This window comes from Dermacentor variabilis, chromosome 3, assembly GCF_050947875.1.
Source record: "Dermacentor variabilis isolate Ectoservices chromosome 3, ASM5094787v1, whole genome shotgun sequence".
Lineage (NCBI taxonomy): Eukaryota > Metazoa > Arthropoda > Arachnida > Ixodida > Ixodidae > Dermacentor > Dermacentor variabilis.
Genome location: NC_134570.1, coordinates 110779177 through 110804779, shown reverse-complemented (window position 1 = coordinate 110804779; position 25603 = coordinate 110779177). Strand labels below are relative to the sequence as shown.

Genomic DNA, 25603 nt, shown 5'->3' with positions numbered 1-25603 from the left:
CAAGCCAAGCCGATTGCACATCGAAATTACACCGCAATAACCGACGAAGAAGTAGACGAAGATTGGTGAACCAGAAATACGAGCAACACTGCATAAACGTAACATCAAATCGGCAACGGGCCAAGCGGCATAACCAACAAAACTTTAAGGAACCAAGACAATGATTCTACAATCGTCGTCGCCAATATAATTGGAGAATAAAAGACCTGTATTGCTCACATTTTGAGCAGGAAAACTAATGTAACATGCAATCTTAACGAGAACTTCTGATACACATGGAAGACAGAGATCTATTTCGCGCCACAGTGCTGGGATTTAGAAGCAACCTCTCTACTCAAGACTAAATGCTACAGTTTAAGCGCCAAATGCCTTAAGCACCGTTGTGAAATGCCTTTTTTTAAAGGCATGTGACAACGTGACGCACGCTACAATACTTAAGAGACTGAATGACCTAGACCTAGCAGAAAGAACATAAAACTATATTAGACACTTTCTAAGCCGTATAATAGCAAAAATCAATATAGGAGGTTTGAAATCGAAAAAAAAAATAATATAGGGAGTGCAGGCACGCCGCAACTGCAGGTGATATCGCCAATACTCTTTGAGCTACCACTAATCGCATCGTCAACCAAAGTAAACGCAATAAAAGACCTAAATCACACCGTGCACGCCGATGACATCACCATATGGCTGATTAGTGGCAGTGATGGGCAAATAGCGCAAACACTGCAGAACGCGATAGAAATAGTAGAACGCTATATAAAAGCGACTGGGCTAGCCTCCTTGGCTGAAAGTCAGAGTTATTTGTATACAGGCCCAGGCGAAGAGGACGCAAACCAATTAATAACATACGGGATTGAGTCCGAAGAAGCAGAAATACAACAAGAAGACTGCGTATGGAGCACTCATACTTAAAGTGGATCAAGTCGAAATCCTTGGACTTTATATATAAGAGGCCGAAGGCAACAACGGGGAAACAATCACGGAACTACAGGCAATGGCCTCTCAAATAATATGAATAGCCAAAAAGAAATCTCTTAAATACAACGGAACGAGAGAAAAAGAGAATAAGTCTGGTATAGGCATTTGTCCTAGGCAAAATAGTATACGTGGCACCAGATTTCAGATGGTATGCTGCTGAAAAGAACAAACTAGAATCCCTAATAAGGGAAGTATACAAGCAGGCATTAGGACTTCTAATAAGCACTCGTACAGAAAGACTACTAGCACTACGACTCCGCAACATATTGAATGAACTCATAGAAGCTCAGCACATATCACAGTGTGAATGAGTCTCTAATAAAAAAAACAGCAATAGGTATATTAGAAAGATTGGGCATTAACTACCACATACAACACGAAAAAGGAAAGGCCAAGAGAGATCAGAAATATGATAAAGATTCCCCCCCCCCCCCCCCCCGCTGCCAAAGAACATGCATCCCACAGAAATGAAGGATGAAGACAAAGCAGGCCCAAGGAGATATAGAAAACATTTGGGCGAGATAAAGCAGCAGTCTTTGTAGACTCGGCAAGACTCAACCGCAGGAAAGGATCCACTGCAGCCGTAGTCAATTAGAAAAAAAAATAATCTGTAAGAAGCGCCACAATATAGACAACATATACGGAAGCAGCAGAAGAAACGGCGACAGCACAAGAAATAACACAAACTGAAGCATTTATTATAATGCGTGAGTCACAGACAGCAATTTCCGACTATGCAAATGCAGACGATGCAGACTTTCAGCGTGCAGTTGTGCCTTCGCCTTGTTCTCAGCAGAGTGTGGCGTGCTTCTGACATGTGCAAGAGGCGCGGGTTCACTACCGGGTTGTCCGTGGTGAATGCAATCTCCTTGGAGTGTTTGGCCACCGATTCCTGCAGTTCTTTAACCCAGTCCTCCAGATCACTTATCGCTTGGGCTTCTTGCGTTTCTCTTTCTCTCCGGAACGTTTCCCAGTCCGGGATTTTGGTGGCGCGTATATTCCTTCTTGGGAAATTTCCCGCGTTTACCGCGGCGCTGAGTATGAAGTGGTCCCTTTCTAGCATCTCCTTTGTGTTTCCCCACTCGACGTTCCGAAGTCTGGACGTGAATACAAGATCGGAACATGTGTCGCGGTCCGTGCTGTAACCTACTCTTGTCGCATACGTCGGGTCCGTCACTACCGTAAAATGGTGATATTGTATCACTTTGTACAAGGTTGTTCCCTTTTTGGTGTGTCTGACATACCCCCATGCCTTTTGGAGGCCGTTTTGTTCAACTAACTGCTTCACTTGATTCACCAAGTTGTTTAGAGGTCCCAGCGTTTCCTTCTGCACCCTGTATTTGCAGATCGATGGCTGTTGGATGGCTTGCCTGTTTTCCTGAATGCATCTTTGACAAGCCGTTACTCTCCCTTTGAAGTCTGGAGAAACTGTTGAATCCGGCTCAGGCAGCGTTTCCGTGTTCATTTCCTCGACCACTACCCCACTACCGAGAGAGTGGACGCGCGCTGCGGCGGCGACGGTGCCAGTGTTCGAGGTTGGGGGAAACTTTCTTGATCTGGTGGCTTGCTTCAGCCTCATTCCTCCTTTAGTTGTGCTCGCATTACGGCTATCACTAAAAGCAGTTCCTGCATTAGGGCTGCAACGGCCTCTGTTGTGTTGTTCATGTTTGTGTCTGCGTTTCGTGCTGGCCGTACGTGTTGTTTAGTTTTGTCGTTTCGTCTTTGTGGCTGGGGCAGGGAGCGTTTTGACCAGCTCACGTTTTTCCTTAGAGCCGACATGCCTCAGGGTTTTCAACCTACTGCTGGTCCTGGATCTGCTGCGGCATCGTTGTTGCGACGACGCCCCGAGATCGGGATCGCCATCTGCGGCCCTTGCTTGGTTATTACATCGTGGTGTTTTCTTTGTATACCTGTTCCCTTCGAGGCCTGTGCTACCAGCGTAGCGCATGTAGCCTCCTTGGGGCCTCCTTTCGACGCCGTCGCATGATCGCCGTCGCACAACGAACATTTCAGTTCGTACTCGTGTCTTTCACTAGGTTCTGCTGTACCGCATCTTTCGCAGGTTGGTTTGTTAGGGTGCGGGCAAACATCGGTTCAATGCCCCCTTTTGATGACATGCGTTGTATACGTTAACCGTGGGTCTATAGGGTAGGCAGCGTGGATCGCCTCCGCCTAAGGTGATGTCCTTCGGCACCGTTCTTCCCTCGAAAGTGATTAATGCAGTCGCGCATGGTTTTAATGGTTTTAGCATCAGCGCTTGTAGGATTTGTCTTCTGTGTACATACATTCCGCGCATGAGCTCCGCGTTCATTTTCCTTGAAGGATGCCATGGGCCACTCCACGCTCTGAATTCGCCGGTGGCGTGATATACGTTGCCACTGAAGACTCTTTGGCGCCGAGATGCACAGTATGGATGTCTCGTAGTCTAGCTGGCATGTCGTCGCTAGAGGTTCTCATTATCGCGATTATCTGCTTTCTTTCTATCCGCACGATAAGCTTCTGGGTCAAAGTGGGGCGTCGGTACCGGCCCGCCGTGAGTACTGCCCGGGCGATGGCCGGGGTTGGCCACTTCGAAAACACGAGGCCTCCCTGGCCTCAGTATCACTTTCAGGTGCTGCCTTGGGAGCGGTGGTGGTTTTGTGCGGCGTGCGCTGTTGTGCCTCGGGAACCGGGTCGACGTTCTTGGGTGCGTTCTTACGGCATTGTTTGCGCCGTTTAACTGCCAACGAGTCTCTTGGGCATTCGGTGCATTTTTCGTGCGCTTGCGAAGGAGAAGCATCAACATCCATGGTGGTTTTTGTAACCTTCGAGTGGAGGTAGTGGGACTAAACCATTACTCCTGGCTATGCCTGGTGAAGCGGTTTCCGTTTGTGAACTCTTCAGGTTCCAAAATGAGGATATAGGTGACTCATGGCCTGCATCTTATATTTACGGACGTAATCCAACTTGCTGCGTCGAATGGCACTATTTTCAAAGGTCTCGAATGATTTGACCAGGAGATAGCGTTTCTTCAACTGCGAGCCCATGCAAGCACGGCCACTCCTTAATGAGTTCCTCTTCCAGCGGGCCCGCGACGACGCCGGAGCCCGAGGTCTCGTCGCCAAGGCAGGTTGCAGCCTTGCCTATTACCTTGCGGGGCAAAAAAAAGTTTTGCCACCACCACCAAGATTGAAAAAATGACAGATATATAGAAGGCATCCTTTGAAGTTGCAAGTGTCTGCTCAAAGAGGTGGAAACGCGGAAGGACCATTGTACCTGATCGTCTTCTTCTGTAGTCGTAGTGAAAGCGAAGCTAGTAGATCCTTGCATGTAATAATTCATCCCATTTCTTGGGTTTGTTTCGAGTACGCATTTTCTAAATGCGTAGTCGAAACAAACTCAAGAAATGTAATGACTTCATCAAACATGGCAAGAGTGTAGTTAGGTGGCATGCAAGAAACTCCGTTTAATAATTTTTGACAACGCGGAAGACTCTTTACACCCATATAAATTCCCGTAATTTCCTCGTCCAGGCGTCTAACACGTTTAAGAGAAGTCTGGAAAGCAAGAAGGATACGAAGACATTTGTGTTTAGGTTGAGATAAGGCTCTCACCATAAAATGAATAATAGTTAAGCGAGAACAGGTCAGAAGAGAGAGTGTCAAAGTGCAACCAGGTTTCATTTAGCAGAATAATAGGAAACAAGAAGAACCGTTGTTATCAAGAAAGTTCTGGCGTATTGGTAAGAAGACCTCGAGCGTTTTCTCAGAAGGGTTTGGGTGCGAGCTAGTTGGTACGGATCATTGATATTTAAAACAGCGCCAAAAAACACGGACAAGGGAAGACACAGGACGAGCGCTGACTGCCAACAACACCTTTATTGGAGCCTGCGCAAATATATACAATTTGCACCAGGCATAAAGAGCTAAAGAAGGGGAGCGAAAGGCGAGTCATCGTCGGTCAACTACTGCTGCGCATGCGTCAAAAAGACTAAACAATATAAAAGTGATCTAATAAATACTAATATAAAAGTGATCTATGAATGAGTGATCTATTGTTGGCACACTATGATAGTCTCCTCCAGGAGCAACTCAGCACAATTCCTGTTAAGAAGGCGTTTCGCTACGTCGACGATTTTCTGGTGATTCTTTCTGCACACCATAATGAGCCACAACACTGGTCGACCAAGTGTTTGAAAAATTCAATTGCATCTATCGAGGTTTGACGTTCACAAGAGAATTGCCGGAAAAAGGCCAAATCCGCTTCCTAGACCTTGCACTACACCTCCAGGAAGGGCACACGTGTTGGATGTGTGCCCCGCGTTCAAAAAACACCTCCTCCGCTACACATCCAACCATTCTAAAGTGGTGAAGCGCTCCATCGCCCTAGGGGCCCTTAGAAATGCGGTCGTTCGCTCTTGCCACCACTGGATGTCTAGCAGCCTCTCCAATGAAGTACAGCGGCTTAAATCAAGTGGCTATACTGAAAAACTGCTGTCATCCTTGGCGGAAGTTTTATTGAAAGAGACTCGTTCCCCCAAGAAACAGCGCGAAGCGGGTGATGTCTGAACCAAGACTGTTGCGATCCCGTATATACATGGTGTGTCCCATCGCATCAAGAAAGCCGCAGGCCGGGCTGGTATAAAGGTCGTGTTCACTGCGCCTGACAAGTTGGGAAGGATGTGCAAAAAAATAAACGAAAGCCGGAGAACACCTGGACCGTGCAATAAGCAACATGTCGCCAAGCCTGTATATTGCAGTACCAATGTGGTGTATTCCATTCCCACTTCTTGCGGCTGCACTTACATGGGGCAAACAGGACGCTGTATCAATGAACACTTGCGTGAGCATGAGCACTGTGTCAAGATTAAGACTGGCAGCAATCTGGCTGTTCATTGTGCCAAGTGTGGCTGTTCTCCACTCCTTGACGACACACGTGTGTTGAGAAGGTACAGCAATCAGATGGCCAGAGAAATCTTTGAGGCATTTTCAACGTGTCAGTTAGGAGCCACCTGTGTTAGTTCCCCTTGTGATAAAGAACTTAAGTTCCTTAGAAGTTAAGCAGTTTGGCGGTGTCCGCCATGGTATGGTTTCTTTTATATTGTTTAATGTTTTTGACGCATGCGCAGCAGTAGTTGACCGACGATGACTCGCCTTCCCCTCCCCTTCTTCTTTCGCTCTTTATGCCTGGTGAAAATTGCATATATTTGCGCAGGCTCCAATAAAGGTGTTGGCAGTCAGCGCTCGTCCTGTGTCCTCCCTTGTCCGTGTTTTCTGGCGCTATTTTAAATATGAATCGAGCGTTTTAATGTACATGCCCAAATTACACACATTGTTCAACTTTTGTCACCTGAGTAACAGGGGCGTATCACGCAGCTAACACGAAATAACTTGAAAAGGCAAGCGTTCGACCACACGAACAGGTCATCACAATATGTGAAGGCCCCGTCGTCAACGATGGCATCGCAAGAAGTATAGGACTCATGTTTTGCTTTAACGCACCGGTAGGAGACGTAGTTAGCAATGCCAGATTTCAGGAGTTCAGAAATGTGTGCCGGGGTGGTAGAAGGAAGATCTTCGGCACAAAAAGCTTTAGGAAGTTTGGGTCTTTGGACAACAGTTTATCTCGATTCCCTACAAGTGGCTTATCAGGCAGGACTTCTGGCCTTATTTGTTGTCCAGCACACCCTACTGGGAGAGCTTTGGGGTAGTCGAGCTAGCCTAAACTTCAAATCTCTTTAGGGAAGTGCTATTTGCAGACAGTGTCACGTTGCCACCAGTGTGGGCAATCGAGGTAGGGCTAAGAGTGCACCGTGCCACCTCGGCGCCTACTGATTGAACTTCCACTCGAAGGGTGACGACGATGTCTGAATGGCGAGAAAGGCTTTGAGCGTTCTCACGACTTAAACGCTTATTTCTCGTGCGCAGGTGGGTAATGTCGTCGCGCTAGAAAGATATGCCTTCGAATGCGTCATAGAACTGGTTACACAAACTTTCCTGGGCGGAGGACACGTGCCGGTGCGGGATCCAGGTTCAAAGCTGGAAGCCAGTGTGGACAATGCCGCCAAAATTCGGGTGCTTGGCCTAACATCCGCCCGCTATAACTGACACCAATTGCAAGAAAAGAGCCTAGAACCAGCGTTCATTAGGTACAGCTTGTCATAATACAGCCATCTCACACATTAAGCATTTACACCTTGGTCACAACTAGTACACCGAAAGTATCTCTGCTTCCCGAACACAAAAGTTTACAGACTTCAGATTTCAATAAATAGCGTGACAAGCACATCGGACGACAGTAAGAAGCACACAGTCCACCAGTCGCCCGATGTATTTGTTGTACTAGGGCGCTATAACGTAAAACTATTCCAAACTTTTCCATTCCAATTCTGCAATCAGCCTCCCGCGATTGGTCAAAAACATTTTTTAGACCACCCCCACTTCACCTGTCTGTCACGCGACGTCACGAAAATAGCGATAGCTCCCCATCTGATATGACGTGTACACAATGATTATGCATAATTTGACCGAACAAAACAAACATAGTTATTCCTGATTCGACGCCTTTTCGCCATTAGCTGTTGCCTTTGGGTCAGAAATTCGGGCTCCACTCACTTCACCTGCCTCTCACCCGACGTCACAAAACCACAAAAACTTACCGCGTCAAAGTGACATGTACGCGTTAAAGATGCATTTATATTACGAAAAACAGTGAATTTGCTTCTGAATAGCCGCAGGCTGCCCCGTTCCGAAAGGAATAAAAGATGGCTGCCGCCGATCACTCCGGCACTGGCTACTGGCACCTGCCGGAGAGCATAGGTTTATTTACGTGTAATAAAATTTTTGCGTGGCCGTGTAACGTTTTCGAGCACTTTCGGCACGTTTACAACCTTGTTCTGCCAACATTTCATTGCTAAGGATCCGTTTTAGCATTATGCTTAACCTTCCGTTGCATGCCGCCGCGATTGTCGACCAGCCACCGCAAGCTAAGTAAGCGAAAGCGGACCAATCGGAGACGCCGGAGCCACCTTCTTCATCCGCTTATCGACTTTCAGTGCAGTGGCGTGGCCCTATCGAATCCCTCTCCACTTGAGTTTGCTCCTCGCCTCTTGTCAGCCAATTAGATAAGACAAGCCGCGCAGTGTAGGCAATGTTATTCGTTTTTCAAGCAAACAAAAGTGACCTCCTGTGAACTAGGAGAACGTTTCATTGGTCTGTTGAGACAACCCTGCGGGTGACCGCCTGGAGATAGCGTCGGCAGTTACGTAAATTTGACGTCAAGAGATTGGAATAAAAACATATTGGAATAGCTTTACGTTATACGGCCCCTGGTTAATGATGTCTCAAGTCTGTAATAGGCACCAACTAGCCCAACTGTCTTCTCTAATTGAACAGCACTTTCTTACGACGAAACGCGGAGCAGAAGGCAATTATTTTAAATGAGATGACGAGCGCGTCTAATCTTTCTTTCTGGATGGTACAAGCAAGCACTGCATTCACACATGATTTTAAGCAAAATGGCGCGGGAGGTATTTATATTTGTCTCTTTTGGTCGCTCAAGATATCTTTCAACATAACCTGATTTATGCATTCTTAACAATATCTCAGAATGTTAAAAGAACGCACCGGCCGTAGTCGGTGCCACAAATCAGATATCTAGAAAAACTTTACATTTGGTTGCTGGCTAATGTTGACTTCGGGGTGTTAAAGGGACACTAAAGTGAAAAATGATTGCTTCTGCATCAGTAAATTACCGTTCTAGAACACCAAAAACACCACTCTTACAACGATCAGACGTTTCGTAAGCCAGGAAAAGCGCAAGAGCGAAATACGGGTGGCGACGCCTACTTATCTTCCTGCACCTGGGGGCTGTGAAGTCTTGGACTTTGATGGCATCTTCTAAGGCCTACTAATTGTATATTGTGTTCTAAAGGCACCAAATATTAAACATGGCAAGTTTCTGGAACCTTTATTCTCCCAACGCGGCCCAAATGCGAAAACATACTTTGGAATCCCTGACGTCACGCTGACGTACCGGCGCTGGGGTTTCGGCGCGAAATTCAAATACTGATACTTGGACCTTCATTTTCTCATCTAATAATCTAACTATTTTTTATTGAAATGATTGCCTGCAGGGTTCTCAAACAACGCTTCATAAGTCTAAACTGATTTATTGTTTCGCTTTAGTATCCTTTAATGAGGAATAGCTTTTGAATCTCCACCAATGAGACGTGCGCTCATTGGCTCCCATATCACGCGTGTAAAGAATTAAATGACATATATCTATATCCCTTTAACACAATAGCAATCAAGGGTATTCTTAGGTGCACGGACGCTGAGAATCGATTGCTTGAATCGGTCGCCAGTCTGAAGAAAGTACCAAAGGTGGAAGTTCTACTTGCACGCTTAGCTTGGTCAGGGTGTTTAGAGCGCTGCTGAACGAGGAAAGCAATTCCTGCCATGCGAGATGAAACCAAGCGCAAGGCAACTGTTGTTGAACAGTAATCAAGTAACTGTAGTGAAGTTATCTACCCTGGAATTATGCAACCGATGCTGGCGGAAGCTTTCAGTCGTCCTGGCGTGCGCAAGCTTCGCGTTGAAGAACGCCTACGAAGCCAATCCCATCAAATTAGTGAAATGTCAACAAGCTATATACATCACATCGCCGACCTATGTTGGGGTGTCAACCAGATAATGGCGGAGGTGGGCAAGGTGCGTCACATCATGAAGGGCATTTCCGAAGATGCCTGTCGTATGCTGCTGCCTAAAAGCCCTGGCACTCAATGACTTGTTCCCAAGTCATTGAGTTTTGCCAGAGTTACGACGAGCTCTGCAGACGTCTTCTAGCACGGCGCACACCTGTGTCCGATGACACACACGCGAGGATGGCCACCACTCCTGAGATGGACTCCCTGCTATGTCAGATAAAGGAGTTCATCCGTGCTGTCCTCAGCCGCGCAACCAACTTTGTCATTGCTCACCAACACGTGTGGCCAGAGGTTGGTAGGCAAACCCATTCTGGCAAAGTGGCCAGGTTGAATACACGGTCTACCTGGCCACATTGAATAACTTTGCCGTCGCCGCGCAACATCCTACCGCTGTAGCTTCGACTCGGATCCACATGTTTCACTGTACCCGTAGTCCTCCGCATCTCGGAACCCCGGCCAGATATCGTCATATGCGGGTCACCACCCTCTTGTTGACCCTCGTTCGCCATCGCCTCGACACTATTCGTTTTCGCCGATGCGTCGTCGTCCTTCTACGCCCAACGGGAAAACTAATCGCTGCAGTTCTAAAGGAAATAACTGCGTCACCGACGAAAACACTAATGCCTCTCCATTCTCGGACTAATCTGTTTGATGTGCACACGGATGACATCGCTGCACTCGCCCTCGTCGACACTGGTGCCAGGGTTGCAGTTCTTAGTGTCAGACTTTGCCGTTTGCTCAGAAATGTTTCCCAGTGTAGAGTAACAGGCTAGAGCAAGTTATAGCTCAGGCTGACCTCTTCGCGTTTCTGTAAACAAACATATTTCTCTCTCTCTCTCTTTTTCAGAAATGTTACGACGCCAGTGCCCAACGTGTCACTTCGTACTGCCATCGCTGAATGCATCATGCCTGCGGCCACATGTACTGCTCGCGTTGTGATTAACCGCTTCCTCTTCATCCTCGAATTTTTGGTGCTGAATTCTTGTTCCCACGATCTTAGTTGGGGCTGGGACTTCATTTCCGCTAATAAGGGCGATGTCGACTCTTCTCGTGCAGAAGCAGAATTTCAAACGTTTTGCGAAGCCCCGTTTCTTGACGCTCACGGAGCTGATGATAAATTATTTCTTGCAGAACACGCTGCAATACCACAGCACTTATTGGGCCTTGCCACGGTGTCCTGTAATACGGTCACTGATGCAAGCGCATTTTTTACGCCATTTTCTATCTTCGTTCGTCACAAATGTTTTCCGCTGCCTTTTGCTCTTTTAGAAGTCTGTGGCGGCCTTAGAAGACTGCGCGTATCCAACTAATTGTCAGATAACCTCACTTTGCTACGTGGGGAATGTGCTGGCCGCGTTGAATCGGTCGACCTTGCTGCCATCATTGATTTTCCAACTGGTTCCATCACCACTCATGAGGTCGCCGGAGGGACCTGTGCGGCTGCGTAAGAGTCAACTTCGACCGAATAGCCCCATCCTCGACACGTTGACAATTTCCCAACGCGCGCAGCCTTCTCGACAAGTTCCATTATTCTTTTGACTGCCAGCGTATTTCCTTGGGCCACGCGTCATCTGTTTGTTACCCCATCGACACGGGTGCCAATGCGCTACTGCGACAAAAACCATACTGCCAGTCCGCGATGGAGCGCCATGTTATCGGCGGCCAAGTAGCCGATATGCTCATAACCGATAACCCTATTCATCCCCAGATGTTCTTGTTAAAAAGAAAGGTGGATCGATTCGTTTCTTTGGCGATTACCGTCGACGTAACAAAATCACGTGGAAAGATGTTCACTCTTTACAGAAAATTGGTGATGCCCGTGACTGCCTTCAATGCGCGGAGTTGTACTCCTCTATCGACTTACGCAGCGGCTATTGGCAAGTACCCGTGGAACAAGGCGAGCAACCTTAAACGGCATTTGTCACGCCAGTTGGCCTATGTGAATTTCGTGTTATGCCTTTCGGGCTTTGCAACGCCCCACAACGTTTGAGTGTCTGATTGACAACTTTTCGCGTGACCTTAAATGGAAACCGTGCCTGTGCTACTTAGTTGATGTGGAAATTAGTGGCACGAGCATGCAGTGACACTCTCGTTTCTTACGCTGCACATCCGGTTCACCTTTTGGGACGACCGAGAATGAAATTTAAAATAAATCAGAAAAAAATGAAATTATAGTGCAGTGCGAAATTCATTGGTTTCATTATATATAAGATATCATAGCATAAGTTTAGCTACAAGTTGAGTTGCGTGGAACAATTTGAATTAAAAATGACTGAGACGACCGAAGACAAAATTCCAAAGAAATCAGACAAAGATAGTGCCGTGCAAAATTCGCGGGCTTCATCAGAGATGTAATAGGATAGCATACGTTTAGTTACCGCATGTGTTACTAAAATGTCTAGAATAATTAAAATTAATTAGAATCACTGAGATGCCCGCGGACGGAATTCCAAATAATCGTAAAAGTTGAAAAATACATGAGAGTACAAAATTCATGGGTGTCATTACAGATACGATAACAGACCATATGTTTGGGTACAAGTTGAGTAACTGAAGTGTCCCTATTAATTATAAATAATTGGAAATCATTGAGACAACCTCGGAAGAAATTCAAAATAAGAAAAATAGACACGCACAAGAAATGGGCATGACACTTAACCGGCTAACTAATGAAAAACAGTGGCCTCTGATTTCGGTTCATGCGTTGCATTCACCTAAACGTAAACAAAAGAACACCAACGCCGAGGTGCGAGTGCCACTAAGAAACAGCTAAGCGAAAGGTAGGGTAGCCTACGATTTTTTACATGATTTTCCCACCCATATCTGTAGGCAGAGGAAGTGTTCCATTGCCTAACTGATCCGGCCTTCAGCTAAACCTGAAGAAACGCCGGTTTAAAGTAAGTCAACTCACCATCCTTGGCCAAGTGGTATGTGAAGCCGGTATCCTTCATGACGTCGCAAAGCTCCGTGCGGTTGTTGATTTTCGAAAAGTTTTCTCCATAAAAGAACTTCGCAGCTTCCTTGGCCTCTGTTCCTATATTCGCCACTTCATACGGAATTTCACGTCCATCACCGCTCCCTTGAATCAGCTTCTACACAGGCACTCGAAGAATTACACCTGCTTGACCGCATGTGGCGATACTTTCCAAGAGATCCGTGGTCTACTTCCCTCGCCACCGATAATGCGTCACTTCGACCCTACAGCTCCGGCTGAAGTGCACACCGACGCCAGCGGGTCTGAGCTTGGCGCGTTAATCGCGCAGCGCAAATCTGGCTTCCACAAGTACGTCGTTGCATACGCAAAACATACCTTCAGCAAAGCACAGATGAATTATTCCGTTATGGTAAACGAATGTCTGGCTATATTCTGTGCACTTGGGAAATGTAAACCTTACCTCTATGGCCGTAACTTCGACGTAGTTACAGAACACCATGCGTTTCGTTAGCTGTCCACGTTAAAGGACCCCCATGGCTAACTAGCTCAATGGGATTTCCGGTTGCATGATTTCGACATGCGCGCTGTCTACAGGCCTGGCCGCCGCCACACTGATGCCGACGTGCTTTCACGTTCACCCGTGTCAACTGAACACGCTGCCCGCTTGTCTGCCGTTGAAGTACTTTCGCTCCCAGCAGGCTGGGACAGGGGTTTGGAGCAACGCAAGGACGCGTGGATTAGTGCTCTTTTCCGCTTCCTCTCAAACCCATCGACTCTTTCTCGACTTTCTCAAGCATTGCGCTGTCAAGCTCCTCACTTCGAGATGCGTGCCGGCCTTCTCTATCGCAGGAACTAGCTGTCTCATGGCCGCAAGTGGCTGCTGGTCGTACCTCAACATCTTCGTAGTGAAATATGTTCTGCTTTTCACGCTGACCCCGGGTGTTCGCATACGGCTGTCTCCAAAACGTACGCCTAACTTTGGTCCACGGTTTGTTGTCGTGGCATAGACACCCTTGTGTGCAAATACATTGAATCGTGACCTTAGTGCCAGCGCCACAAGGTTCCTGCGCAACTTCTCTCTGGTCGACTACAGCCAATTACGTGCCCTGGCAGGCCCTTCGATCACATAAGCATTAATCTGTACGGACCACGCCTGAGCACTGTTTCCGGAAGCCGCTGAATAGCTGTCGCCGCCGATCATGTGACACGATACCCAGAAACAGCCGGTCTGACTGGTTCGAAAGCCTGTTATATAACACCATTCGTGGTGCGAAACTTCATTGTCTGTCACGGCGCACATTACGTTCTTTTGAGCGAGAGAGGACGTGTGTTCCTCTCCGAAGTAGTAAACGCATTCCTTGCTGAATGTCACATCGTTCACTGAACCACCACCGCCTACTATACCCAAACTAATGGTTTGACGGAAACGTTCAACCGCACTCTTGGCGATGCGCTCTTAAAAAATGTCGCCTCTGATCACACTTATTGGAAGCTCATATTGCACTTCAGGGCGTACGCCTATAGCACTACACCACAGGGGACCACGGGATTCTACCCATCCTTCCGTAGCAACCCGGCTCATCCGAATGTGCGCCAATCTCTGAAGCTGCCCTACGCGCCGAGGAATGCCGTCAGCTCGCCCGCTCCGCCATAACTGTCGACTAATGGCAAAAAAAGTTGATGTGATGAACTTCGATGACTTCGATGGAGTTCGATGACCACATGCCTTGCCGCTTTCTTCCAGGCTACCTTTAGTGGCTTTCTGTTCCAGCTGCTCTTCCTGGCCTCTCATCCAAGCTTGTCTCTAAATATCAAGGACCCTACCGTATTGTAGCGCAGACATCGCCATTTAACGCAGCACAAGCAGCAGCGGGTGTCACCCAGCCATATGAACGAGCAGGAGGACTTACATGCGCAGCTCAAAAATCAGAACTGCTTGTAGTAAAAAAAAACTCCATAGTGTACATCGCCTACCCCCTAACATCACCGTGACTGTCGAGGGTGCACTTCACCTTTCCTATATGCATCTCAGCAGTCACACAATTAGAACTTGGTTTGCAGTACCCCTTGGCCGAATTAATCGAAGATGAGAAAGTCAATCAGGTCGAACGGCTGAAGCGTACCTTGACCTGAAGGCACGTACTCAGAAAATTACGATACCCAAATCAGAGTTTCCCCGGCGAGCACCAGTCAAGCGCACCAAACATCACAAAAAACAATACATTGGCCCCCATACCTTGGAATATGCACCCCTAACACCATAACGAAAGGCGTACAGCACCTGCAACGGCAATGCACCGAGCACACGGCAATGATCGCAACACCTTCTATGCAGACGCCGCGTGCTACCCCGACATTGCAGCTTAAGTAGTAGCGGTGCCCGACTTGAGAGGAGAAACAGTATTATCAGCCACAATACGGCTTCACAACCGCACAGAAGCGGAAGAATGTACCATAGCTCTCGCCATCAGCGCCCATCTCCGAGAAAAGATAATACATATTCTTACAGATTCCCAGTGAGCATGTCGAAACTACGCACAAGGCCATATTCCCCCGTGCCTCGTAAATTGCTACAGAAAAACCAGCATATCCCACTAGTTCACCAAGTTTGGTCACCTGGGAATGCGTCTCTCCCTGGCAATGAGCGCGTTCATGCGACAGCCCGAAGCTTCACTCTACGGACGCCGGTAGAAGGCCAGTCCAAGCCAGACAAAGTGAAAAAGATACCTTTTTATGTATGCATATACTACAGCACTACAAACTTTGCCGTAGGACGTTACCTCCACCACACGTGAAACCCAACCATGCAGATGCAGCCGTTTCGCGCCAGTTGCAAAATAATACGTTCCCCAGCCTTGCTCTCTCCCACACTTCTTACCCTAGCCAGTATCCCGACAAATGTCCTTTCTGTGGAGGACACCCCGACCTCTACCATTCTACGTGGGAATGCTGCAAACCACCCGGCCTTGCTACAATAGCCAACGCCTCCCGATCCCAGTGGGACGCCGCTTCTTCCAGCACAGCTTTGGACGACCAGCGATACCTGATTGACCGGACCACTCGGATAGCCGTAGCAAATGGGTCGCTAGACTGCAGGCTCCACCCTCTGGGACTCCATTACCAAATAACAAAGTTTTCTACTACTACTACTACTACTACTACTACTACTACTACTACTACTACTACTACTACAACTAGTACTGCTACTACAACTACTACTACTACTACCTTTGAACCATATCGTGAAACCTGTCCTGCCATCTAAAGGCCAACGCAGTTGCGGTTGCAAAAACGTCCACGTAAAGCATGTTAGGTCTTACTACGACTACTCATACTGTATTCAGCATGAGTCACTATAGGATGACTCCTTTTGTGAGGGGGGCTGACTGTAGTGAAGAGGAATGCCGGCGCTGCAGCCACATCACCAGTCGTCCGGGAGTAGCCAGCTAGATATTGCCTGGCCTGCTTTTTTTTAGACCCTGCCAAAGCTGCCTGCTACTTTCTTGTCTTGTCCTTCGTTAGCATTAGATAACAAATAAAAGAAGACACGCTTACAACGGCAATGCGATGGACGGGCGCCACGAAGGTTAGGTACGCCATGCAGGCATAAAAAATACTGGTTTTCCTTGTACCGGTCAGTAATGCTCGGGATTTATAATGCAAAGGCATCCTTGTTTCAGAGGTACTCCACAAAAACAAATTATATTACAATTGTTCTTCCATACTTCTGCTTTTTTATCTGACAATAAAAAGAGGTTTAGCCGCCCTGCAATGGTTACGGGAACACCTTCTCCCGCAATAGTAATATTACTAATAATAGTCGCTGTCAGAGACTAAGAAACATCACATTATTTAAAGTTAGATTAGTTAGTTTGCTGAATGAAGTCAAAGTAAATGAAGTCTAGTATTCGTTTCTAGCTGGGTGTATAGAGCATAAAAGCTTTTAATGCTGTTATGCAACTGCGGCCGAATTGACCAAGCTTTTAATTCGTAAGTGGTGTTAGCCATTGCTCGGCCACCTGACGTTCTGCATCAAGATTGGATAAACTATTGTCTAGCGAACGCTTCTGGCGTTAGAGCGTTTTTGAGTATCGGTCCTGGTTTAATACTTCCAACACCTGAGTCAAAACAAGAAATATACATGGTGAAACACACAAAACGACAAATAAAAAGTGTTCTCAGTGAAGGTACAATTACCAATAGCCGTCATGAAGAGGTGGGAGCAAAAGATGTTCCTCAAAACGACCATTTCTGATCCCAATTGGGGCGTCGAGAGCACTTCTACGCGTTCGCAGAAATTTTCGCGCACATCAATTTCTCGACTAAAGTACTGCGGAAGTAATTTTTTTTATTCAGTAGTTCGAAGCCCTTTATAGCAATGACAAGACTTCCACGTCGCACTGACATGCGTGAGCCGGCGGTGCGTTTTCACGAGCTCAGCTGTGAGCATTTCTGAGAGTGCGCAAATGCACTAAGCTTTAGTGTCATTGGTTCGACATTTTGAAAAGGAAAGTGGGTGAAGGGGCATGAAATGTCGTACGCCGAACTCCGCTTTTCTACACTTTACTTATGTGCCTTCATATATGTTAAAACACTACTGATATATTTTTTTCTCTATAGTTCTTTTCCTTCCTTCACGCTAAATAAATGGATGGGGCAACTAAACCCTCTAAAGGATAGTGACAAACCCCAGAGCGCTCTCTGGTGTTTGCTGCTTTATGACAAAGGATGCCATTTACGTGGTCAGTGTTCGCCAAAATAGAGAGATGAAAGTAAGCGCTCATCAAGTCTTTATGTCATCCGTTGTCTTTGATTGCCTTTATATCACAAAATCAATTATTGTTGAAACCACGAACCAAGGTACTAGTCTTGCGTCTCGTGGAAGATGTCAGTGACATTGGATTCGTAGCCATCCACCCATACCAAAAATATACCAAAACCGATATTTTCGTATGTCTTCTATGTTGCTTCTTTTTAGTGAGAAAATGCGCACATCGTATTCAGACACGAGCATTTCTACCGTGAAGTACAACCCTGGGACAGTCAAGTAGAATACCTATAATAAATAAATAATTTTGCTATAATAGTCGTCAATTTGCAAGGTTTGTAACAATTTAAGATTTTTATTGACATTTTCTGATTGTAATTGAGAGTAACCACTATTTTATAGACAAACTTATATAGGTTTCGAAGACTATGTATTGCTTCATTACAAGCGAAAACGACATCTATATTATTTTCCCATACAATCATCATTCACGTACTTCTGCAAAATTTCAAAGCACGTCGCAGGCGAAAAAATGTTTTTCAGCAACATAAGAATGAGCAATATAAGAAATAAGTGTGACATCCTACAAGAAAATCTGATATGGCTGAGCGACACGACAGAGTCACATCGCGTGGAATGACCGATGTATTTTTCAGCTTACCTCTGTTGGACTGCTGAGGTGCAGACCGGCGTCAAGATGCCGTAATCCGACAAATCATAGAAATCGTGCCTGAAAAGAAGATAGTCGTGTTCAGGCCAAAGAAGACCTGGTTTCAACCAACCATCTTGCCTCCATTGTGTGCTCCTAGTTCTCGTCTATGTCAAATCAGCCCCGGCCTAGCTTGGAGCTTCACTAGAGGTTTCGCGCTACGTATGCTCTTAGTTCTCTCACGTGATTTATGAAACGTTCGCATAGTAGCAAGCAGTATTAAAGCGCGGAAATCGTCAGCACTGGGTCTTTCGACAGCATAGCAAGATCCACTGCGTTTTGCAACTAAGTGGAAGACGGTACTATGAACTACAAACTAATCAGATAGAATCAATTGACATCATCAGGAATATAAAAAAGAGGCTACAGTTCTCCGAGTACTAGATGTCACCCTCTGCAGGATGCAGAGAGTTGAGGAGCAACAATAAACAAGCTGAAAACACGAACCTGTCGTAACCTGCAAACAAAGATACTTGCACGTTGTGCATAAACTGTAATAAATGTGTGTGAAATGATATTTTAGGGAAGTTTTCTGTTCTCATACAGAAAATATCTTTCTTACGCCCTTAACAGAAACATGTTCGCGAAAGAAAGCAGTAATTTTTTTGTTTCTGGAGACGCTACCCCCCTCCTCTACACACCACCGAATCGTTGGTCACGTGGGCATCCCCCGTACGAAAAAATAATTTCGAAAACACTTCCCACATCTTATCAGCCACTTCGCGTATTTTATGCGCCAAAAAGCTAATTGTTCCCAATATTAGCGCACAGAATGAGACGCAATGTACATTCCGCAGTCCCTGCTTTTTCTGAGGCCCTGTATTCATGCATTGTGGGCATGAACGTGGTCAGCGGCAATATCGGCGACCGGCGTCTGTGATTTTCTCTGGCCAGGCTATTGGCAGACAAGGTGAGTAGTGCACATCATTACCGGCATGAATGATACATTTATGTTGTCTTTGGGCGATCTTGTTGCCGGCTTGTACTGCTAGTGAAAGGGCAGCGAACATGAATCGCTGAGGAACCTTGCAAAATCTTGAATGGACGGATCTTACTCTAAGCCAGGATAAGGAAATTGCGGATGATAACACCCGCCTTTCAAAAGACCTGAAGGAAGTTAAGAAAGAACTGGTCGACATGCAGCAGCACATTCGCAAAAACAATTCGGTGGTTAACGGAATTCATGTGGCTCCAGATGAAAACCTTGCCTCAACCATGAAAAGTATTCCCGTCAATGTCGAATCTGTAATCCAGGATTGAAGCATAGAATGCATCGTGTTCCCACAGAAGATAAGGCAAACGAAAATATTATAGTTAGGTTGGTGTTCTTTAAGGTTAGACACAGGGTCCTGAAAGCAGCTAAAGACCACGGAATAAACAGATGTCTGCTTAGCTAAAAGCATAACTCTGTAATTTATTAATAAGCATTTGTGTCCAGCGAACAAGGTATTGTTCGCTGAGTGCAAAGGGAGGGTGTCTAACTAGTGAATTGTAATAACTCTTCCTTCACAAATTACTACTTGCGCATGTAAATAATGTTCTTACTCATGGAGCAAATATGTACGTGTTTGACCTGTACATGTTTTTTCTGTATTGGTCCAGCTACTAGACACATAGGCGATTGCGCCAACTATTTTTGTACGCATACCTTAAATTGTTCAGAAAGAAGATAATTTTTCATTGAGTCAATCAGTAGGACACGCCGTGGTCTCTCTGCCCTGAAAAATACACTGTGGCCATACTGTGGAATTTCGACCACAGATGCTTTGAAGCCAGTGCTTAGAGTTTGTGAGGAATTTTTTTTCTATACGTAGAGAAGTGGTAATTCATAACATATCATTTAGGAGCCATATATAAATGCATGAAAATTAAGTCTAAGGAGGCTGATCAGAAGTTCTAAAGATACAATGGCTATGAAAAAGCTGCCACACTTCTGGCTTGGAAATTCCAGCTGATCATTATTCGCTGGAAAGGGATATTTACATGGTTTTACATGCTTTATCTGAAGAGCTACCTGTATTAAACCTTGCACTTGTTCGATTCCGCGGTAGAATTTTCGCTACCCAGTAGTTAAAAACACGTTCGGCATGGTGAAATGGTTGTAGTATCAATGCCATGCGTACCGTAAAAATTATTCCTCTTAACTGGACGTTGCGCAGTGTGATTACTCCTCAATAATGTTTCGTTTGAGTAATGCTGTTCATTGCGGTTGTAATTTTTTCAGATGTACCCTAGCTGTATATGTTGGCTCAGTCTACCGTCACATTTTGTCACGCACACACACAAGTTATACACGCTGACCAAGAAAGCTTTGTTGCCATCAGTGTGCAGCCTTGTGACTTGGTCTGCACTGTGGACGCCTGCATACGTTTCTATTGATGAGAGGTTTATTCGTGGTGTCCTGTGAGGGCGCTACGAGTTCAAGCAATGGCGATACGGCGTGAGGCAACCTGTCGAAGTGCACCGGCGACCAACACCGCAAGCAGAGCGAGCCCAGCTTTTGCGATGCAGCTGGACGGAGGCGTGCCTTCTTCACATTTGCCCCCAGAGAAAAGGCGATCTTGGCGACCGAACAGGTTGGAGTCAGATGGTCATGGTAGGGCTTAAGATGCGCCACGTACACAACGTCACGTCCATGCTGGCGCGTGTCGCCAAACAAAAATTCACCGGGGAGGTTCGCTCAAAGACGCGGTGAGCGTACTTTGGGACAAGTCTTGAGGAAGGCGCTGGGAGTTTTGCAAGGAACAGCCAGCCGTACAGGAGGCCCTGGGGCATATGTGCGATTTGGAAGTGAGTCGGTGCGGCCTTTCTGGTGGCGCTGCTGTTCTTGGGAAGGTACGCGCGAGCTGGCGGCACTCTTCGAATGGTCGGGCAGCTTCGTACGCAGCTGGACACACGGAAGCGGCAGTACGTTAAGGAAGGAAAGTGTCGTCCTTCTACGGCCTTTAAAAATCTAGTTGCGTCAGTGCAGCAGTCGACCAGGGATGGAGAAAACAGCTTAGTGTCGCAGGGATCAAGATACAGGGAATGTCGATGATCCAGAAAGAGAAGCGAAAAGAGAAGCAATCCACGGGTCACGGCGTTGCTCGGTGCCAATTGAGTCAAGGTTAAAAGATGACGTGGGATTTGGAAGTGAGTCGACGCGGCCTTCTTTTTGGCGCTGTTGTTCTTGTGAGTTAAAGGTGCGTGCGAGCTGGTGGCACTCTTCGAATGGTCGGGCACCTTCGTACGCAGATGTGCACACGCGCATCGAAGCGGCACGTTCTGATGTCTAGTTGCAGGCCAGCGTCGGTTAGACACACCACAACATTTCTATGGCAAAGTAAGTGGGCCAGAAAATCAGAAGAGAAAACCTGGACATTGTCGAGGCCACACAGACACTTCGACCATTTTTAGGCCACGCAGCGTATTCTTCATGAGTCGTTCAAGCCGCCCCGAAAAACATGAGCGACCAGCAGCACGAGTAGAGCGATGCAAGCGATGGCGATGCTGCAGGACGGAGGCGCGTCTTCTTCACAGATTATAAAAATATTATAAATGTGTAATGGCCCACATGAAACTTCCCATTGTTCAACGTAGAAAAGTCGCATGACCTTTACGTAAGAAAGCATGCGATAACAAGGCACGTCCTAATACCTATCTTTCACTTTACCATGGGAAGTGCCTTTGAACACTACCAGATGTGCAAATTCAAGAGGTTTGGCCTGTCTGAGCCACTGTTACAATCCCTCCACATGATGCTGAACAAAACGGGAGCAATGTATATAATGAATAAGAGCCACCTACTACACTGGCACTGCATCAAGGTAGCGTGCAAGGAACTTGTAAGCACCACATTAGCACTGCTTTTGCCCATTTGTACCTGCGACAATAATCTGAGTGCCATGTGCCATCATTCAAAGTTCAAGTTATTTCCGGGACTACATATCGCATATAGAATGCAAATGCTTCAGAAATGTCTTCCTGTTTCAAAGAGAAACACGGAGCATATGCTGTTGGCCGTGTTGACGTAGGTGATCTGATAGATGAAACATTTTACACTGATTATGTTTTGGCACTGCATCGAGCGCCAAATCGTGTGTTCAAGACAGAACATAGTGGTTCTCGTTTCTCCAAGAAATACTTCCTGATTGCATGACCTGCCGAAATACTATTTGGGATGTACAAAATAATACGAATGCTACATCCCATTTCGTACCACTTATAAGTACACTCTAAGCTATCCTAGAGAATAAAGATATCATAACACAGTGCTCTAAAATGCTGCCTGAAACGGTAATACTTGTAACAATTGCACCGGCGCTATGATGAGAGGACGGCGATTTATCTCTCGCCTTCGTGCTGAGTTTAGATCGACGTACGATGCACCATCATATAATGTTAATGTCGTCACATTCTCGAGCGCGCGGATATATTTCACAAGCTCTAACCTAAAACGAGATAGGCACACGTTGAGATCAGAGTGCAGCTGCAAAGCGAGAAAAGGTCTTTATTCCTGTTAAACAAAGCCAAAGACATCTGGTACCGCCTTACGCGAGAGACGCTTATTTTCGTGGTAGAATGTGCGTGCGGTGCTTTTAGGAAGCAGCAGTTGCAGTTTCTTTCCTTATAGCAGTAGTAGTGAAAAATGCACCCACTGGATTACCACCTGTGCAGACACGTTTATTTTAGTTTCGATAAACAAGGTACGTTGTCCATGAAGAATAAAAGAAGCAGCAGTGTAAAGGAATGCATCGCTACGGACGCAGATATACTTATGTTTGTTTTTTTGCTATGTATAATTATCATCTTTTAAACCTGGGTAATACAGATAAATACGTAAGAGAAAAGAAGGCATTAGGTAATGTTGTCATTGTTAATTGCGGCCAATACCGCCCTAAAGACAACAGCTGAGACGCATTGAAGTCTGTAGTACGTCAACAACAAAGATAGAGAAAGAAAGACGTTTCAATTGAAGCCTCGCACGCCGACATGCAGCACTAAGTTTGCAGCCTAAGAATGACTCATCTAAAGCAAGATGTAAACAGTTAAAATGCAACAATGAATGCACGCTTCGCGAATGCAGCGTGAAAATTGCCCTTTCTCCCCTTATCAACCCCTTTTCCGTCCCTTACTTCGAATCATCGCCTTTATTAGAGATGCGTTGAAAGGAAGGAGAAGAAGAGACTTTCGTGCTCTTCGTGCTCTGCTTGCCTGTGAGCACAGGTCACCCGAAAATAAGTTTGTCGGAAGGTTTTCCATCTTTACAAGCCATGACGGATATGCAGCATGTTACGTTTTTTTTTTTGGCCGATAAACAGCGTGCTCTTAGCACTGCGGTTCCCAAGCTGTAATCATGCGTCAAATTGGTTTCATCTGGTTGCTGCTATATTGCCCACCCACGCGAAGTTAAATTCAGCCTCGATTATAAGCATTAGTAACACATAGCACCCTGGCTGGAAATGTGTTTATATCTTCATTTGGTAGCTGCTCTGACGTCGAGAATCGATGAACAGTTTTACTTGCGGTGTAGATAATTGCCGATAAGGTATCAAAAGAACGTTTTTGTGGCTAAGTTTCTATTTACTAAAAAGTAGAAAAGGGTAGGCACTAATATGTCGCTTGTCTCGTCGTTAATGTTTGTGGGGATTTGGGGAATTCGACGCTCCATTGCGCGGGCGCATTTCACCCATGTCTGCAATCCGTAGCCACCTCGTGCTTGCTCCGAACCAGTTTTAGCGGTGGCGCTCCACTCGCGATGGTTCGCGGTGAAGGCGGGGCTAGTGACGTCACGGAGCGGCCCCTGGTGGCTACTGCCCTGACGGTACCGGCTCTCTTTCTCCTTGGGACGGCGCCCGGTACGTACATGCTTTCTCTCGTCCGCCGACACCTTTGTGACTAGGACTGAGCTCATGCAGGGTGCCTTTGCCCGTGCGGGGAGCGCGTACCTCGTGTTGTTCCTATCCCGACGCTAAGCCGAAGAACGGGTGCCTAGTGCTCGCGCGAGGTCGTACCACGCCGAGCCGCACTCATCGGAGGCCCAAGCCGAAAGAGATTGCCCGAGCTCTCGCGAGTTGGCCCATCGGTTATCGCGAGAGCAAGTAGCATAGCCGCCGGGACTTTTCCTAGCGGCGCGTCCCAGCTTGAGCCTGTGCTCTCGCAGCGACGTGCTACAGGCGCCCCTAACTGTATTTTTCGCCCTTGGTGCGGGATCCCTTTGGTTCCCCGCCGTCCCGGGACCGGGCGTTCGTGCAGTGTTGGGTGCCGTTGGAGACAATAAACGGTTTCCGTCATCTTAGGGCAATACTGTGTTTTTGCGTGCGTCGCTCGGTAGCCCCTTGTGGCCTGAGCTCGCGCGCAGCGGCGCTAGAGGCGACGGCTGACGCGGCCCTGTGGCTCGCTAAGCTCGAACCCGCGGTGGTTGGTACCCCTGTGAGACCTTAAGACCCCACATGTTTCAACGATTTTCTTTATGACTATTAATATGCAATTGCGTATTTTGACTTATGATATGCTGGTATCGGTGACGACGTTGGAGCTTCATGAAATGGTAAATGAACTCGAGAGTATGATGATTGTCTTTCTTGTGAAAGCCTTCGATAAATATCCGGCGACGTATTTGGAGCCACTCGTAAAGCTCAATACCTTAACGAAATGTATCACTTACTGGTGAAGTATTAGACAAGAAAATGGGGAGCAGAGCTGTTTACTTTTTAATTTGGCTCTCTTCGCCATTCTCAGCGCCGTACACCTTTGTCGTCTTAGCATTGGCCATTGTGGTCCACATATGTGAAGTTCTGTGCCATAGCTCTACCGTACACACGGCTTTCTCCTGCCACCATAATGGCAGGCAGAGTCGAAAGCATCATCGGAGCGGCTACTGCCATCTACCTAGCGCCACTGCTACTCTTCAACAGTACGGTAAGCGCCTCAGCAGACTAGTCCACAGGGAGAAAAGCAAGCGTTTGCCGAACGATCTAGAGGAAGACATACCAGAAAGTCATGTTGCTCGTTGACACGCTGATAATTTACAAAGGTGAAATCATGTTACCACAATTTACAAAGCAGCCTTGGTGTCCAGAAGTAGTGCCGCCATCTCATACGTACGCATTCACACAGAATATTATGTATCAAGTACAATCTCGCCAGTACACCATTGGGATAAGGTGCTGGAGCTGAAACCTTAGCATGGACAGCCATTAAAGCCAGACTCACGGAACTTCAAAAGTATTTGTGCCTTCTCTTAGAACTGCACCTTCTATCGAAAGAAAGGCTCACAGGCTATGACACCAGTAAACCATCTTAATTTTCTTATGGCATGGCTTAAAATTAGCTGCAATTTCGTAATGAGACACTTCAGTGGGAGTTTGCGAAAGCTACTTGAGGGAAGAGATATCTTAAGAAGCCAACAAACATTGACACCAAGGACAACCTAGGGGAAATTACTTGTGCTTCATAAATAAAATAAAGAAACGATAAATTAATGGAAATCAAACTGCTTGAACAACCAACTTGTCACAGGTGGGGAACAATCCCACAACCTTC

General features: G+C 46.6%; 1 protein-coding gene across 1 annotated transcript in view; it reads right to left on the bottom strand.

Annotated features, from left to right (window-relative positions):
- LOC142576176 (venom metalloproteinase antarease TserMP_A-like) overlaps window positions 1-16924 on the bottom strand; it is an 81114-nt gene extending 64190 nt beyond the window's left edge. Inside the window, exon 1 of the mRNA XM_075686170.1 lies at window positions 16800-16924. Coding sequence (XP_075542285.1) covers window positions 16800-16851 — 52 coding nt within the window. The 5' untranslated portion in view covers window positions 16852-16924. The remainder of the gene's footprint in view (window positions 1-16799) is intronic.
- Between the last annotated feature and the right edge of the window lie 8679 nt (window positions 16925-25603).